This window comes from Diceros bicornis, chromosome 5 (assembly GCF_020826845.1).
Source record: "Diceros bicornis minor isolate mBicDic1 chromosome 5, mDicBic1.mat.cur, whole genome shotgun sequence".
Lineage (NCBI taxonomy): Eukaryota > Metazoa > Chordata > Mammalia > Perissodactyla > Rhinocerotidae > Diceros > Diceros bicornis.
Window position 1 is genome coordinate 11,053,737 of NC_080744.1, and position 19,425 is coordinate 11,073,161.

A 19,425-nucleotide genomic window follows, 5' to 3' on the forward strand; every position below is an offset into this window, starting at 1 on the left:
TGGTAATCAGACTGCTTAAATTATGCAGTTCTGATCCAGAGAACATGTCTTCATATGTGCATATATTATGTGTTAAATCAGTATCTCTTTACACTGATCAAATAGTTGGATAGAAGGATAATGTTAGTTTTAATTACTTCATTACATGGTGTATACTTTTAAAGTCTGCAATATGAAGAACTTGTATCAATACTTTTGTAATTTACTTAGCAAGAATTTGAATTATTTTATAATTTTATTGTGTAAAGATTGCTTAATTTTGTTTCATGATAGATTTATGTGATCTTAAAAAATCTTAAGCTTTTAACATTCATTGAATTAGAAACCTGAAATAGATTTTTCCTCATGAATTATATTCTCTAGCTTTCAGACATACTGTGTTTCATTTTTACAGGAGATAGGAACAGGTGGCACTTGTCAATGGAAGATATGTGGACTCAGTCCCACTACAACCTTAGCTATATATTTTGAGGTTGTCAATCAGGTATGACTTTTTATATTTGAACGTTGAAACGTATATTTGAAGAAGTACTTAATTTAGGTTATGAATGTTTCGTATTTTTTTCCCAATAGTAAATCTGACCCAAAGCTTATTCTGTTTTGGAGTTTTTGTTTGTCATTTTCTATTTCTCAGGGCTAAACTCCTTGGTGAGAGGACATACTGTAATAGAAAGAGATGTCAGGGAAACCTGCAAATGCCCAACCTTGGGCAACCCAACTTTCAGTCTCAGTTTTCTCTTTTTTTTAAATATAAAATTGAAGCTTAAACAAAATCGTAAATCCCATTCTAGCTATACATTTTTGTAATTAAGTATTTTGCTTTTCCTAGTTGTCACAAGATATATAATGATATTTGAGTCTTCCTACAAAGAAGTTTAGTATGTCAAAATCCATAGAAAAAGGTTGAAAGGTAAAGATTCCAGTGTTTGGAAAGATCTTTTTGTCTGCTACAGAAGGAAGTTATCATATTAAAGAATGATATAATGTATAAATTACTGATTTAAATGCCAGTATTTATTAGGCATAAAATGAATCACAGGGTTTTAATAGCCTTCATAAGACAGGTGCAGGAATTTTTTTTTTTAACCCTTAAAATTTGTGATAAAGTTAGTGGTTCTTATTGACGGAAAAAAACAAAGCAAGAATGTCTGTTGTCAAAGGGCATGAAGAAAGTTTCCCTATGACCACTTGCTATTTCTTTCTGAGGGTCATTATTTTATATTACTATTGGTCTCTTCTCGTTAATGGTCATCTATTGGTCATCTATTCATCATGTGATTATCTTCCTAAAAGTTATCCAAGTACCATTAGGTAAAATTGTCTCGGCCTTTCCTTATCTGTTAATTTCTTTACACTTCTCTGTTCATTTTCTTCTTTCATGTCCCTCTGAATTATATATTACGTGAAATTGATTTACTCCTCTTATTTTTACCCCTTTCCCAAATCCACTTCTCTTTTATGTGGCAAATCACAACTGCTTTGTATACACTGGAATCAAGCATCCTTCTGATCACTTTTAGAATAAATTTTTTTAGTGCTAAGAGAGCCAGTCAATGTCTACATGACAACAATGTGATAAATTTTGCTTAGTTTTTACTCTTTTATTTTTACACAGCATAATGCTCCAATTCCTCAAGGAGGGCGTGGTGCAATCCAGTTTGTGACTCAGTATCAGCATTCAAGTGGACAGAGACGTATCCGAGTGACCACCATCGCCAGGAAGTAAGTTGTATTTGTTAGAGAGTTAATTTACGTGTCAGACTCTTCTGGGTCGTGCTCCCACACTGGGTTCCTATTTTGAGTGACATTCATGACTAGAAAATGAACATGTATGACTAATATCATTTTATTTATTTCTAACACAGCTTATTTTCTAAAATATTCATTGTTAAAAATGGTAAAGCAATTAAAAAAAAACTACTCCTAAAACACATTCTTCAAAATATTTTTTTATTTACCTTATTCCCCTGAGAAGAAAAACTAGTAAACGTTACCTGTAATAGGCAATAATAATATATATATGATCCATTATATATACATATATAATAATAATAGAGCACAACAATTAATAGCAATACTTTTCAATTGATGATAAAGATCTTAGCTACTTTTATCATTATGTATTTTTTCAAGTGTTACTAGTTATTTAGTTCATTTACCAAACTGTTATTCAGTATCTGCTTTGTGGACTAGATACTTTTAGGGGGAGGATGTGGAATGCAAAAGACTTGAATATACTTGGTCTGCTGCGTGTGAGAAGACCAGTCCTCAGACTATCTGTGTTGAAGGGCCATTTGTTTCCCCCTCCCCCAAATCCTTTGGAGACTAATACTTTTATTTTTTTTATAATTTTATTTATTTATTTATTTCCCCCCAAAGCCCCAGTAGATAGTTGTATGTCATAGCTGCATGTCCTTCTAGTTGCTGTACGTGGGACGCAGCCTCAGCATGGCTGGAGAAGCGGTGTATCGGTGCACACCTGGGATCTGAACCCGGGCCGCCAGCAGCAGAGCACGCGCACTAGCCACGAGGCCGGCCCAGAGACTAATACTTTTATTAAATATAATAAGAATGAATTACTAGGAAAATGAAATTTTAAAAAACCATTCAAAATACAAGTTCCTATTTTTATTGTTAGATTCGTCAGACATAAAATTATTTTGTTAAATCCCTCAGAAGTTTCTGAGCATTTCTTCTCAGTTTCTGTACTTAGCTCACGGTGAACTGGCACTGGGTTCGCATACCACACTTTGACTAGCACCGGTTGAGACCGCAAAAGGTCAAGTGTCTTAACAGAGACTTAGTGTTATAGGGTATTATTTTGTGTAACATAGTCATGTCCTGCATTTGTTGATGTAGTTACAGTTTCCAAAAGGGAATACTTAGGCAGAACAGAAGTCTTTTCTTGTTCCTGTCTATATGATGGAGTCTCTGAATAAGGCATGTGTGTGGTCGTGTGTTTTTGCACAGCATTTGTGGAGAGGGCAAGTTGAACTGAACTTAGCACCTCTGTTTTAGTAAGAATAAATTATTTCTCGGCTACTTTGATACCCTTCTGTATGTAAGTATTTGGGGTGCATAATGCAAAGGGCAGGTAATGTTGGGTTGAAGTTAGGAAAGGATTCTTAAATGAGGTGAGTCTAGAAGTGAACAGGCTCTTTGTCCATTTCTGTTTGTCATGGACTTGACTGTCTGGGTAGGGAAAGTGTTGATTAGTATAAACTTACCTGATTTAGGCATGGCCTAGAAAATGGCCACTGCAGACATCTGTAGCTCTCTCTCTCTTTTTAGTGAACTGTATTTAAGCTCTAGCTTCACTCCTGAAAACCATGAGACTGTTTTGGTGAGTGATAGGCAGGAGCCTGACGTTTGAACTGAATGTTGTGTTGGATGGTCTATCACTTAGCAGAGGGTTGTATGTAGAGAGATGTGTTGTTCTGCTCTGTTAGCTTGCTTTGACTTCAAATCCTGGACCAATGTCAAGGGAATACATTATTCATTTAAAAAAATATACCAACTGAGCATTCACTTAGATTTGTTCAGATTTCAGATCGGGAACTTGGAAGCAATTGATTCTTGGCAAACATCAATTGATTTATGCTCCCTCAACACACACAGACACACACAGGCACGCTACTTAAAGTGGACATTCAGAACGTTCACTTAAGGAAACAGCGGGACATTCCAGATTGGGGATATTTTACAAAGCCACTGGCTTAGACTCTTCAAAAATGTCTTGCAAGGCAAAGAAAGCTAGTAATCAGTCCAGATTAAAGGAGACCTCAGAGACATTACAACTAAAGCCAATATGTGATCCTGGATAAAATGCTATGTCAGGAAAAATTTTGCTATAGAGGACATTGTTAAGACAATTGGGGGAATTTGAATATGGTCTATATATAGGATAATATTATGTCAGTGTTTAATTTCATGAATTTGATAATTACTTGGGGCTGTGTAAGAATATGAGAGAATTTTCTTGATCTTCGGAGATATACACTGAAGTATTTACGGGAGAGAGTCGTAATATCTGTAACTTACTCTTGAAAAGTTTGGCAAAAGAAAAAGTGTGTATGAAGGAAAAGAGAATGATAAAACAAGTATGTTAAAATGCTAACAGTCAATAAATCTAGGTGATGGGTATATAGAAATTTATTCTACTCATAGCTTTTATGTTTAAATATTCTTAAAGTGGAAAGTTTAAAAAGTTAATCTTTCAAGAGAAAGGGAGCTTTCTTGTGAGAAATTTTTTGGGTTTATATATTTTCAATCTGTTTGCACAGAATTTATGAGACTATTTGTAGAGGTATATTATGTGTATTATGGTGCCATTTTATATCATTGTGTCTCACCAAAGCACCCGTCTTTTTAATTAACATATCCTGACCATTTTCGGTAGTCAGGGCTTATTTCTTTCTTTATTTATGAAGAATATGATTTTAGGGGCCTAGGCAAGTGTATATGTTAAGCCAATAAGCCATGTGAAAATAAAGGACTCAGGGTCCTGAGAGGCAAGTCAGAATTACCCTATTTTTCATATGGAAAATAACTTTGATCCGGAAAGTTTGGTTCGAGACTAGTTGTAAGAACCACAGTGAGGGAGAGGTTATTGGAAATGCAGAAGGCAGGTTTTGCAATGTGAGCAAGCCCTTTAAACTTGACTTTAAGAGCATAATTTTTAATTTATGGCTAAGTTTTAATTAATAAATTTGCACATGCTTACTTGCTAATGTATGTTCACTACTGAACCATCGTATTTTCAGAAGAAAAATGTCACTTTATGTTTCAGTTTGAAACAGGTGGGTATCGTGGTCATCCAAGTTGGGAAAATACTGATTTAAACTATTTTGTTTTTAGTTATTTGATTTTTTTAATTAAAAAATTAGAAAATAACTATTAGTATAATTCCTGTTTAAATTGCATTAAAAAATAACTTTCAAAATTACCAGTCCTTATTCTTTTACCCATTCTCATTCTTTTCTGCCTCTTGCTGTTTCACTAGACTAAGATGATTCACAGTTGTCAGTCATCTGGAAAATATTAAAAATTTTTTTGTCTATTTGGAAAAAATTAAAAATAGAGGAAGAAGGGAGAAGAATTTTGCACATTACTGCCTGAGTTCCCTGGGAATCACTTCCTACATCTTTTTTTTTTTTTCTTTTTTTTAATTGATGTCGTGATAGTTTATAACATTGTGAGATTCCAGTTGTACATTATTATTGTCAGTCACCATATAAATGTGCCCCTTCACCCCTTGTGCCCACCCCGCACCTCCCTTCCCCCTGGTGACCACTGAACTGTTCTCTCTGTCTGTGTGTTAGTTTATCTTCCACATATGAGAGAGGTCATACAGTTTATCTTTCTCTGTCTGGACTATTTCACTTAACATAATACCCTCCAGGACCATCCATGTTGTTGCAAATGGGAAGATTTTGTCTTTTTTTATGGCTGAGTCACTTGTTACATCTTTGAGTCATGTAAAAGTGGTCTAGCTTTTCCAGAAGTCTACAACTATTGCGAGACTTGCTTAAAGTGAGGTACTTTAGAACGAGGATCAGCTGGAGTATTACAAAACTCTGGCTATGAAATATTAAACAAATAAGTAAAAACTGTTGCTGAGTCTACCTGGGATCAGTTTGAGTGGATTGGATTTATAGAACATGTGGATTTAATGAGTTACTGCTATTTTATACGTAATATCAAATTAAATCCTTAGACTAAAATTTTCACTTATTAACTTTTGATTGGTTTTAGTCAGTGCATTGACATGGAGAGAAAAAATACATAATAATTTTAATTATCACTGATAATTGAATTAAAGACCAATTAGAAAAAAAAGTCTGATATTTATTTTCCAGTTTAGTAAATGAGAATTACTTGGGCTGGGAGAAAATCTTTATTTTTGTATTTCCATATTTCTGCTTTTACAAAATTAAAGAAATAAGTTTTTAAAGTCTGATACAGAAACTTGTGTATCTGTGTGCACATGCACACACACATGTATGCTATTCTTTTTACTTGTAGAAGTCTTAATGTTTTGAGGAATGCGTTTGGAGATCTACCTTTATAGTTACTTTAGAGGATTTTATTAGGTTTGGATATTATTTTTCTGAGAAGTAACGAATGCTATACTGAAACGGCTATTAATGATTTTTTTTTTTTAATTAATTATTTTTTTCCCCCAAAGCCCCAGTAGATAGTTGTATGTCATAGCTGCACATCCTTCTAGTTGCTGTATGTGGGACGCGGTTTCAGCATGGCCAGAGAAGCGGTGCATTGGTGCGCGCCCAGAGTCCAAACCCGGGCCGCCAGCAGCGGAGCGCGTGCACTTAACCGCTAAGCCACGGGGCCGGCCCATGATCTTTTTTTAAAAAGTGCTCATTTTTCTAGGTAATAGTAGAATTTTTAAATATTGAAGTAATTTTCTGTATCTTTTTAATTAATTAATTAATTATTTTTGAGAAAGATTGGCCCTGAGCTAACATCTGTTGCCAATCTTCTGCTTTTTTTTTCCTTTTTTCTCCCCCAAAGCCCAGTACATAGTTGTATAGCCTAGTTGTAGGTCCTTCTCATTCTTTATGTGGGACGCCGCCTCCTCATGGCTTGATGAGTGGTGTGTAGGTCTGTGCCCAGGATCTGAACCAACGAACCCCGGGCCACTGAAGCGGAGTGTGCAAACTTAACCGCTATGCCACCGGGCCGGCCCTTGTATCTTTTTCATGTAAATCTGTGCGATAGCCAGCTGTGATACTGTGACTGTTATAATTCAGTAGCGTTTCTGTGCTTCCTTCTTGTCTTTAGCTGGGCAGATGCTCAAACTCAAATCCAGAACATTGCTGCATCTTTTGACCAGGAGGCAGCTGCCATTCTTATGGCCCGGCTGGCGATCTACAGAGCCGAAACAGAGGAAGGGCCAGATGTGCTTAGATGGCTAGACAGACAGCTCATCCGACTGGTAAGAAGTAAACATCGTGGTTTTCTAAATCCCTATGCTTTTATTTCTAGTAAATATTTGTTGCTGATAACCTCTTTCACAGTACCTAGCAGTGTAGTACTTAGCAGTACTTTAACAGCGTGACTGAAAGACTATATGAGGGACTCCTATGCAAGTTGCTGAGAAAGGCGTAGTAATGAACAGTAGAATTCATTTATCTTTTCCAGTAAACTAAAATGCTTTTTTTCCTTAAAATGAAAGAGTGACAATTATTGTAACCTATTATTTTTCTTTTTTTTGGGGGGGCTAGTATCAAATTAGTTCTAAATTTAATCCTAAATTACTGTAACCGTTTTTACTGCTTTTTTGCGTATTTTTCTTCATTGCTATGGTTTTAGTTTTCTATTTTCATTTTAATGGAAATTTTTAAGACAAATTAATTGGGATATTAAAATTATACATACTAACATACAAAAATATAGACGAGTCTTGATTATCTGGATCTGGATTACCAAAGTTTGTGTTGGTAAAGTTATTGATAATGATGATTTACTTGGGTTTTTAACATGTCAGGAACCCATTACTTACTTAAATTGTAGCTTAGAGTGCTTAATTAAGTTCTGCTCTTAATGCTTTGTTTTTACTTGGTCAACTAGTGTGTTATTACCTTGAAAGTACGTCTTCAGTTCACCCTTCAGCTCAGATGCCCTGTTGAGAACTCTCTTTGCTAAGCTAGTGGATTTCTCTTTGTAACAGGAGGTTTTTGTGCTCTTTGTCTAGACTTTTGTGTAGTTTTTAAAATATTCTTGAGTGAACTAGTCTCTGTTTAATAAAGTTAGCCATTTTTCTAGCATCATCCAGAACATTTTTTCATTTCATCTCCAAGAGTGTTTTTTCACTAGTGCCTTTCTGTGAAGAAAGCAGTGTTATGACAACATCAGCATGTCTGCTTTTAACAAGAGACATAAAACCTCTCATAGAGTCTGCCATTGGTTGGACCCCATCAGTAGAAGTGCCAGCATAGTTGCTCCAAGATGGGCCTTTTGTTTCCAGATAGAAGTGAAAACATTAAATATATTTTGACCTTTGCTTGTTTAGGGCAGCAGAAAAGTCTTCTTGACTTTCATTATCATTTAGCAGTTTGACACAACATTGGTGAAATCTGCTGACTCATCAACCTGAATAGAGAAGCTGTTATTTTCAGCTAATTACACAAACCTCTTCAGCATCATGTGACACGTCATCAGTGCAGTCCTTATTATATTGTTGTTAAATGGAACCTTTTTAGTTACTCAGACTACATCATCTTGTCCTAGCATTTTACTTATTGTAATTTTACATGTTGGTATTATTAGGTTCTCACCAACTGTAATTATCCTTTTCTGGGTAATAAGTTGGGCTCTGAAATAGCTTGCTTCCTGAGCCTTTCACTGAATGTGACTTTGTTTTGACAAATGCTTTGTTTTGAGATTCTAAAAGCTGTTTGAAGTAATCAGCATTTATTTGTCAGATGGCTGTGATTTGTAGTGAAGTGCTTTTTTCATTTTGCTGGAGCTGTTACTGCATTTCTAGGTTATCACATGTGACACAAAATTGAATAGTACTGCTTGGGTTATCAGCCCATGTAAAATACACTGATAAGTAGCTTTCGTAAAGATGGACTTTTTCTGTGTCCTTAGGTGCATGAGTGTAGTGAAATGACTCTGAAGATTGTAATTCTTCAGAATTCGCTGTAGGTTTATGTCTAGAATCTTTCTCTCCTATCTCACACCTCACCTTCAAAAATTGCCATATCACTTGACATGCTTGTGAAACACAAACACTAATAAAATATGATGCAGAATGGCCTTGTAGATAACTAAATGAGACAGTTGCAAAAAAAGTACAAAATTACAAAACCTTGCAATATAATTCAAGTCTTGTCTACACATTCTGCGGTTTGCAGCATGTACAGCAGCAGCATGCTGTTGAGGCTGGAGGACGGCCAGGTCACGGCACCACGGGCACTGTACTCTGATCTTCTCTCACGGCCGCATAGCTTGTCTGTTCCCATAAGTCAGCTGGCCACTGTGTGTCAGAGGGGCTTGGTGGAGGTACTTTGGGAAGGAGAAGCTGATGTCAGATGATTTTCTGTGCACAACAGTTTTCCCTGGTTATCCGTGGTCTTCCTTGTTCTATGTTGAAAACTGAGAATGGAGTTATCCAAATGAACGTAGTCCGACTGCAGACTGCCACATGGGACTGAGGAAATTGCAAACAGGATAACTTGGAAACTGTCCATCCCTGTGGCTGGCGTTGTATGGTGTGCAAAGGTCAAAAAACAATTTTTTAAAAATCACAGTCTCTTATAGAACCCCTAGTGACTGAGAACCCTTCATGTATAGTAAAAGTGGTGAGGTTGTGATCTGTTACATTCTGTTCTTTAATTGGTTGAATCAAATTAGTGTACAATTGAAGTGAAGCTTTAGGTGATGACAAATGAACCTTAGTTACAGAAGCTATTCTGAGTAGCTAATATAGTGTAGCCTCATTTTTGGTACTGATTCTGCACTGCTGAATTTTCAGCTGTAACAATGATAGCAACACAAATAGAGAACGGGTCAATACCTTTTAGGTATTACACTTTTCTAAGTTTTGTCCTAATGAAAAACCTATAAAATTATATTAACAAACTTTTTTGCCTCAATTTGGCATAGTGAATATAATTGTTTTCTCTTTTTTTGATGACTCAGAGTAATTTTAATTAAAAATAAACATCTTTTTAAAAATGTTTTTTATTTTTTTGTGAGGAAGATCAGCCCTGAGCTAACATCCGATGCCAATCCTCCTCCTTTTGCTGAGGAAGATTGGCTCTGGGCTAACATCCGTGCCCATCTTCCTCTACTTTATATGGGACGCCGCCACAGCATGGCTTGACAAACGGTGCGTCGGTGCGCGCCCAGGATCCGAACCTGTGAACCCCGGGCCGCTGCAGTGGAGCGCACGCACTTCACCACCTCGCCACCGGGCCGGCCCAAGAAAATAAACATCTTTTTAAAAACTGTTGTGTAGATAATAGGCATTGTGTGGTTAAATTGGTGCTGGTACCACGTTTGCCTTTGATACCTTTAATATAAGCCCTTGCTCCGCTTGGGGAGAATCACTTAAGATACTGGTATCCACCCACAATTGGCTGCCTCCATTCTCAGTCTCTTGTTTGGGTCCATCTTGTGTGCAGCTTCATGGATCTGTTCCTTACTTTTTTGACTCCTGATCTTTTCTCTTGAATGACATCCTCTTACAACTTAAAGGTGATATTTGATTTTTTTTTCATCTTTGACCTTTGATTTACTCACTAACTGCTAATTGTATCCTCCCTTTAGCTGTGCTGCTAGCCACGATGGATAAACACTTCATCTGATTAGGCTCGGCCCGGGAAATCTCTCTTGTTTAAGACTCTTGGGGCTTTCCTTGCAAATTTGACCCTAGCCAGGTTTTTTCTTTCTACACCAAGTGGGACCAAGCTCTTTAGTTGTGCTGTTTTTAAAGATGACTGCTTTTGTCATGACCATTTTCTTATAGAGGTTAGGCTTTGACCCTTAGGGCCCTTTTCGATGGCTGCCATGATGCATAAATAGTGACTGAATTAAAGACTGGACTAGGCCTCTTGCAAGTGTTGTTATTTTCCTCAAGAAAACTGTATTACTGTTGCTTTATCTGCCCAATTGTACTACTTCTGAAGAACTCAAACAGTGGATCTTTGATATACCTCCTTTGTGCTTCAGTCTTTTTTCTCATTTGCATTAGTGTTTTCGTTGGGTTGTAAATAAAGACTACTCCTCTTCATGATTAATTAATTAATACTAGGTCATTTGATAAGTGTTCAAAGATTTTTTTTAAGAAGTAACCCAAAGGTTAGAAATTTATGTATATACATTATGAAAATTTTATATTATTATCTATGGTATAGACTATATAAAAAATAGGTTAATATATATTTAACCTTTAGATGCAGAAGGATTTTTTAACATGAAAGCAAAAGCAGAAGCCATTAAAGAAAAATATTAAAATTTGATTTTATTACATTAAAATGAAGCAAAAAATCTTTGTGGTAAAAATACTGTTAGAATTTAATGCCAACGTTTGTTATGTGTATGACAGAATGTGAACATTTTCATATATAAGAGCTCTTACAAATCAGTAAGATTTGGGCAAAAAAATGAGCAAAGATCATGAACAAGGAATTAGCAAAAGAAGGAATGCAAGTGACCAGTAAACCTATGAAAAAGTTGTCAATCTTACAAAGTTGCAAAATAGAACAGGACAACAATTTTTATCTGTCAAACTAGTAAGAATTAGAAAACAGATAATACTTAGAGTTGGTTAGTATTCAGGGAAATGGACAGCTTCAGAGCTGGTAGGTTTGGTGCATGAATCTGTACAACCTTTATAAACATCTGTGTAACCTTATAGATAGAAGGCAGTTGGTGACATATATCAAAAGCTTAAAAACTACCTTTTACTCAAAAATTCTACCTCTAAGAATTTATCCTAAAGATCTAACAGGACAAATGTAAATGCTAATAATGAGGGGTTGGTTAAGACAGTTATGGTGTATATATGTCAGTATAGTGGAGTGCTAGTCAGCCATCAAAAATGAAGTAATAGGGTATTTAATGATGTGGAAACAAAGTTCACAGTAAAAGCAAAAATTGAGGACGTAAGTATCAGATATGTCCCACTCTGGAAATTAGGCTTTTGGACATCTCCAGTTACCCAAGCATAAAAGTCAGCAATCTTCTTGTTACCTTCATTAACCATAATATCAGATTTGCCTAACGCTTTATTTTTAACAGATTTCTGGGCACAATTTAAAATGTGTATATTTAGTATAATGTGATTGATAGTTCTGAATAATGTGTGACACACTGGCTTTTTCACAAAACGTTTTCAGTGTATTTGATATTCTAGATCAGCACTGTCCAGGAGAAATTTCTGCAGTGGTGGAAATGTCTGGAAATGTCCTATAATCTGCACTGTCCATTATGGAACTGCTACGCACATGTGGCTGTTGAGCACTTGAAATATGGCTAGTGCAACTGAGGAACTGGATTTTTATTTACTTTTAATTAATTTAAATTGCCACGTGTAGTTAGTGCTATCATACAGGACAGTGAGGTATTATCTTAACCTGTAAATTTGATCAGCGAGGTATTATTAGGGGGCATTGAAGATGGCCAGACTCTTATTCCCAGATTACCAAGATCTGTTTTCTGAGGATTAGCTCTGCAACTATAGTGTTTCTATTCTTTGGATAACTGTGATTCTGAAGTTATTTTTACTGGAAGCAACACATATGATCAAACCAATTATACCTTTTTATGTTCCCTATAAGGCACAGATAAATACATAAATGATACAGTTGAACATTCCAGGCAGCAAGAGTCCTGCACTACTTGTAGCAGTGAACCCTTTGTTATTTTTTGCTTGTTGTTTTTGCCCTTGATAACATACAACTACTATGATAAACATTGCCAGGAAATAGAGTAGTTGCATAAGTACTGTGAAAACTTTTCAGGGCAGAGACGTTGCTCAAGAACCAGGAGAAGCAGCTACCATTTCCTGAGTGCTTAGTGTCAGTCACTGTGCTAAGCACTTTCTCATGCGACCATCTCAGTTGTTTAGATGCCTTTGGTCACATTATCATGGAGGGCTGACTTCCTTGCCTTTCCTTCTTGCCTTCTAATTTCTGCCTTTGTGTTTCTTTGTTCACCAGTCTGCCTGTTGGTCTCTGATTTTCTTTTCCTCAGTTCTTCCTTTTTCGTATTGTTTCTAGCGTGCCACATTTTATACTAGCAACTTGCTTTTGTAGCTACTGTGATATTTGGATGGTGCATCTTTCTGTCAGTTGGCTGTTGTCTTTTCTTAGGTAGGGTCTTAGAAGACGTGTTGAGCTCTTTTGGTCTTTATTGAAGAGCTATCAGAGACACTCAGTTTAAAAAAAATCCAGACATTTTAAGATGAGTTGTTATTGTATTGGAGCAATGTATTATTAGTTTCTGAAATTCAGTTGTATTTCTTTGGTTCTAATCAGTTTCTTGGTAAGTCTATAAGTAATATTCTAATTTTATCCTATATCAAGTATTTGTCTCCTAAAGATAATAACTTTTTAAAAATAGAATATGTATAGGCAACAGTTTTAGCTCCATGATAGGAAATATATTGCTAACACGTTGTATTTTATTTAGTGTCAGAAATTTGGAGAGTATCACAAAGATGATCCAAGTTCCTTCAGATTTTCGGAAACTTTCTCCCTTTATCCACAGGTGAGTAGATAAAAGGTCTCTGTTCTTTGTGTTGATAATACCATCGGGTCTCACTTTTCCTGTTAGTTATCTTTTATTACTCATCTTAGAGAGCCTATTGTATTGAGTTATTCCTTTGGGTAGGTAAGTTTTGGAATAGCTAAGAAATTAATATTGTGCTGTGAGTAATTGGTGAAAAGTATATAGTATTTTTATGTTGGCCTTGCAAATAGTCATTTCTTTGTGATGAATAGAAATTTACACTGGAACCCTACTGTGGTGGAGTAGATTTAGGTGTAGGGTGGGTTGGCTTTCCATCTGATTTAAGGGATCTAATTGCAGTGCTACCAGAAGAACTTCATCTGAAGTAATTTCGCCAATCAGCTAGTCTTACAGCATGAGAACAGTTTTATGGGGACATGCTAGATAAATAGAAAAGAAGCTAATTTGATTTATCTTGCAGAACCTTTTTCACTTGGGCAGTGAAATCTATCCCTCTATGTGTTATTTTGATAGATGTTTTAAGAAGTCTAGGATGTTTATATAATGAATAACAAAGATAACATTTATTCAGCTAAGTACTATGTGCAAGGAACTTTAGGGGCATAAGGATGACTGACATGGATCCCAGTTTCAAGGAGCTTTCAGTTTTAAGGGTGAGATCTGACATAGACATAAACAAGAGAGAGCAGAAGGTAAGAAATGCTATGAGAGATGGACAATATTTGAAGGAAACTTAAAGGAATCCTTCCAAATGGATGGTTTGATACGTCTTTATAGAAGAGATAGCATTTTAGCTCAGACTGGAAGAATGATTAATATTGAGACGTGGAAATTCTGATTTTTGCCCACGAAAACTTTAAGGCTTCAACTTTCTTTTCACAGCTACTCTTTTTTTTTTTTTTTTGTAAAATCTTTTATGGCTCTGTAATCTAGAAACTCCATGTTTATAGAAGGAGAGTTCGTAAACTTACTCTGGTGAGGATTTGGAGAACTAGGCAAAGGTGGAGTCTCCTTGTCGTAAGGCAGGCAAAACCCTTTCTGTTTTGGGAATTCTCAGGCCTCATCTGCATAGGAGAAACTAATGGGAAAGGGAATGAAGGCGCTAGCCTATTTGACTACATTCTCCACACTTCTTTCTTTCTCTTCTCTCCCTACTCCAAACCTTCTTTAGGCTTTTAGATTCTGAGAGATCTAGGCATCCCATCTTTTCTCCTCTACTGGAAATAAAGAGCAGAGGACCCAGAAATGCTGTTTTCTTTGGGTTTTCGAAGTCTAGTAATCTAAAGGATGACATAGACTAAATTTAAGGGAGGTCTTCATCTCCAAAATATTTACCCCAAAATTTACCAATTGCACCTTCCCGTGAATAAACAGGAGAGGCTGAAGTAGTATATTATGAATCACTGAAAAAAGTAAAGGAATGAGAGTTGGAGTGAGTGGTGTGTGTTGGGTGAGAGCTGTGGAGCGAGTCCCAGGCAGGAGCAACATGTAGGCTTGTAGGCACGTGACACCGAGGGCTGAGGGAAGTTGAGAGAAGTGACTGAAAGGCAAACGGGAGTCCTTGGAGCTGATCCTGTTGACTGTAGTCGTCAAAGGACAGGAGAGCTGTCTTCCCTTCAGGCCTAACTCTCCCCCTTTTTGATCTTTCGGATGAGGAGTGGGTGGAAGAGGAGAAAGTGACAGGAGAAAGAAGTAATGAAACAAAGTCTAGAGAATGTTTCTTAGAGATAGGGAAGACCTTAAATATTAAGAAACAAGGGGGTATAAGTCCTTTTTAAAAAAACCAATGCAGACCCTTCCCAGTGCAATTTTTGGGAGCTATACAAAAAGTAGAAAATCTGTTAACCTATTTTTATGTTCTCTAAACAATCTTTTGGTGGTGGTAATGAGTAGTAATAAAGCCTAGAAATGTGGCCAGGGAGATGAGGAATAAAAACAGAGAATGCTGATGATGTGCTACCTGGATCAGCCTCTGAATAACTTAGATCTGAGCCATTCTTGTGTTCCTTTTGAGTCACCTCTTTTACTTTAATTTTTTTATTGTTGTTGAATTACATTTTCAAGTAACTGATAACTATCATGAATAAGATTCTTTCTGAGAAATACAATTTAGAATGTTATTATAACTTGTTTATCTTATTAATAGTTGTAATCAAATGCTTTTATAATAGTAAACTTTTGTGATATCATTGAAATATTAAATCAATGAAATCTGTCTTATATGTTTTATCTTGTAGTTTATGTTTCATTTAAGAAGATCTCCTTTCTTGCAAGTTTTTAACAATAGTCCTGATGAGAGTTCATATTATCGTCACCATTTTATGCGTCAAGATCTGACCCAGTCTCTCATCATGATTCAGCCTATTCTGTATGCATATTCTTTTAGTGGGCCCCCAGAGGTAAGAGGGGCAGGAAAAAAAATGCATTTTGTTACTGTGATGTGTGCCATCAAAAAAGTTAAAACAACTAAGTTTTTCTTGAAATATAGTTGCTAAATATAAGAATTTAATTCGAGAATAGTTAAATTATTCATATATTCACTTAAAAATATTTGAGTGCTTACTGTATGCTAGATACCATGCTAGGCATATTAGGAAATTATTAAAAATAATAATAAAACAATGAGGGAAAAAAACTTTTAAGATAATTTTGTCCAGACATTTGGTTGATCAAATCCTCTAGGGCTTATGATTCTTATGTCTTTAATAGTGTCCAGAGGTGATGATGATTCTAGAACCTGTAGCTTATTCCAGAGTGTAGTGTTTGAACAAAGCCTCTTGCTTTAATATAATCTCATTTTCCTCTAGTCGTTTTTGAACATAAAATCCAGTTGATTATAAAGACGTATACTTAGAAAAGGGATAAAGTCATCCATTTAGACTTCTAGCACACTGTCCCACTTATTTTAACCTATTATCAAATAAACAGTTTTTCCATTCTGAGTTAAAATTGCCTGTTTTACCACTTAAAAGTATGTAATGACTATATTTGAAAATAATACTTTAGGAAAGGTCAATATAAAGAGATATAATATCTATTGACTAATGATCCCTCATGATGCCTTTAATCACTATTGTGTAAAAAATAGTGGGTAAAATGTTTCATTTTGTTACTACAATTTTTTTTAGTAATTTGTCTCAGTTTTTACTTTTCTGGAAAATATATTTTTTTAATATGTTGGTCTAGCTATATATTTGGTCTTGTAGTTCTTTGAATCAGGAAAGAAAGTTTTAGAAATAATTTTTTTTTGTTATTTCAGAGTAATATATGTAAATTGTAGACATCTGGAAAATGTAGAATAGTGTTTAGAAGAAAATTGGACTCTCACCATCGCTAGTGCCTGCTCCCCTCAAGTTCCAACCTTTCCGTTTAACCTATGAATCCCATTCGCTTCTTTTTCTTAAGGCTTCGATTTTGGAGAATCCTCTTTCTTTCCTGCATCATCACTCTTTCTCCCTCTGGATCATTCTCATTAACATAGAACTCTTAACAGCACTCATGTTAAAACAAACAAAAAACCCCTCGACCTCACGTTTTTCTCTAATTGCCACCCCATTTCTCTGGTCCTGTTCACAGCTAAACTCAAAAGTTACTTGTTGTCTGTACTTTCTCATCTCGCATTCTCATCTCAGCCTATACCAGTCAGACTCTTGTCCCCGATGTTATAGGGAAACAACTCTTATCAGGGCCACCAGCATCCTACATCTTGCCAGAATTCTCAACACTATTTACCTAGTGAGGCCTCTCCTTGAAAACCTGTTCCCTAGGCTTCTCTGACACCTGCAGTACCTACTGCTTGTCCTCCTACTCCCTGTCTCTTCCTTCTCAGTCTCCTTTGCTGGCTTCTCCCTTTCAGATTGCCAAGTGCTGGCACGCTCCAGGGCTCAGGCTCTGGCTGCACCTCTGTCTTCCCTCTCTCCAGGTGATGCAGTCTAATCCTGTAGCTTTAATTACCATCTTCATGCGTGTGATGCACAAATTTATGTCATTAGTTCAGGCATTCTCTTTCATTTCATATTCCCTATTTTTCCATCTGCTCCAAATTTGCCCTGTCCCAAGCCTTTCCCTTCTCACTCAGTGGTGTCACCATCAGGCTTAGGAGTCATCCCTGATTTTCTCTTGACTCTATTTTTCAATTGTTACCTCAGTTTAGAGATTTCTCAGAAAATTAAAATATACTGTGAGAATTCATAATAGCAAGAGGATTTAAGTAATATGATATAAATTTAAAACTTAAAAGATTCAAATTAATAGATTCTGGAAAGATCTATTTTGTGTCTTCAAGTAATTATTTTGCTTTCTTCCTCTTTTCTTATTTTCTTCTTCACGTTAGCCGGTTCTTCTTGATAGCAGCAGCATTCTTGCAGATCGCATTCTGCTCATGGACACATTCTTCCAAATTTTGATTTATCATGGTGAGGTAAGATTCCGTAGCATTTAAAGCTATGCATGTTGGTGCAATAAAATCTTTTTAATCATGGAAACTTTTTCCCCTTTTGCTACATGGCTAGTGTTTCCTCTGTGATAAACTTTTATTTCCATTTTTATGAAATATGTATAAAATGTGATTCTTCCTACTACAGGTTTTTAGACTTCAATCGCAATTGACTCACCTGTGGTTATTTAGTCCGTTTGTCCACACTCGATTGGGCACATGGATTTTACACAAAGCATAGTGTTGTGAAAGTAACAGGCTTGATGTACGTTGGCATATCATACTTTTGGGTTTTACCTGAAGTCATTGAGAGGGGAAGAGTCAGCCTTTGTCAGTGGCCAGGGTTTCCTTTTCATTATTTCCTGTAATCATTTTAAAGGTATTCAACTTGAAGTATTTTAAAAAAATATTCCATGTGATCTTGAAAACTCATTTAAAGCCTAAGTAAATTAAAATTTGTAACTTCACTCTGTTGGTATGGTAAATGATTGAAAAAGAAGATTTGATTGCCGTTAAGCTTTAATCCAGGTGTTTAGCAGAACTTGGTTCATTCCTGCGTTTATTCATTCAGCCAACATGTATGAAAAAGCACCGAACTCTGGGTGCTGTGAAAGGTGCAGAGGTTCTTTATTCACAGCCCCACACTCAAGCTTATAGTCTAGTATTCTGGTAACTTTGCAGATTTATTTTCCCAATTGTTTTAATTGTAAATGATTTTAGATTTGCACTACTAATAATAAAGGCATTCCTCAAAATATTCTTTTAAGTATTTTATCCAGGACTTTTAAAAGATTTATTGATTATTATTTTTAATTGATACCAGTTACCAATGTCCTTTACTTGTTAAGAGTAATGCCTATACTGGACCGGCCCCGTGGCTTAGTGGTTAAGTGTGCGCGCTCCACTGCTGGCGACCCGGGTCCGGATCCCGGGTGTGCACCGACGCACTGCTTCTCCGGCCATGCTGAGGCTGTGTCCTACATACAACAACTAGAAGGAAGTGCAGCTATGACATACAACTATTTACTGGGGCTTTGGGGGAAAAAATAAATAAAATTAAAAAAAAAAAAAAAGAGTAATGCCTATAATATGACAGAGCTAGTTTTTTTGCTTTTTTTTTTTTTTTTGGTAATTTTTTCCTTCAGATAGCTTATTAATGTGCTTAAAGGAGAAATCAGAAGTGCAGATGACTGTTCCTCTATTAAATGCAGAGATAAAAAGTGAGATAGAGTATAAGCTGACTGATTCAGTTAACTTAGAAACCAAGCCAGGTTTAGATTTTTGATGATTTAATTACATGGTTTTTGGAGCCTTTTACCTTAATAAAAGAATTGATTGAGATGTTCTTCTATAGGTATATTATCTTTATAATATTATTGATATTATTATTAAAGTTTTTGTGTTTACATATCTTCCAGAATGTAACTCCATTGGTAAAGACGTCATAATAGTAGGTCGTTAATTTTGAAGTCTCTGGGAAACCTTCTGTAACAAAAATTCCCCTCATTTATCATAAGCTTAGGTAGATAGCTTTTAGCTAACATTAATTTAATAAGCATAGTGTTTTAAAAATTTTCTAGCTTAATTATTTTTTATTTTGACTTTTAAAGGAGAAGAAATATCCTAGTTTTGTATCTTTTTACTCAAGAATACCAAAATTAGTATTAACTTAAAAATTTGAGATAAATGGAATAATATTCTGTAATTTTCTTATTTTCTGAAGATTATTGACTTTGATAAAAATCTTCTCCTAAAATTTTTGGATAGGC

General features: G+C 35.7%; 1 protein-coding gene across 2 annotated transcripts in view; it reads left to right on the plus strand.

The window, feature by feature from the left end:
• Window positions 1-19,425, plus strand: part of SEC23A (SEC23 homolog A, COPII coat complex component) — a 67,480-nt gene that overhangs the window by 35,427 nt on the left and 12,628 nt on the right. For both annotated transcript variants that reach the window (XM_058540684.1, XM_058540683.1), the window contains exons 12-17: window positions 395-484; window positions 1,616-1,722; window positions 6,802-6,955; window positions 13,162-13,239; window positions 15,459-15,620; window positions 17,555-17,641. In XM_058540684.1, coding sequence (XP_058396667.1) covers window positions 395-484; window positions 1,616-1,722; window positions 6,802-6,955; window positions 13,162-13,239; window positions 15,459-15,620; window positions 17,555-17,641 — 678 coding nt within the window. The remainder of the gene's footprint in view (window positions 1-394; window positions 485-1,615; window positions 1,723-6,801; window positions 6,956-13,161; window positions 13,240-15,458; window positions 15,621-17,554; window positions 17,642-19,425) is intronic.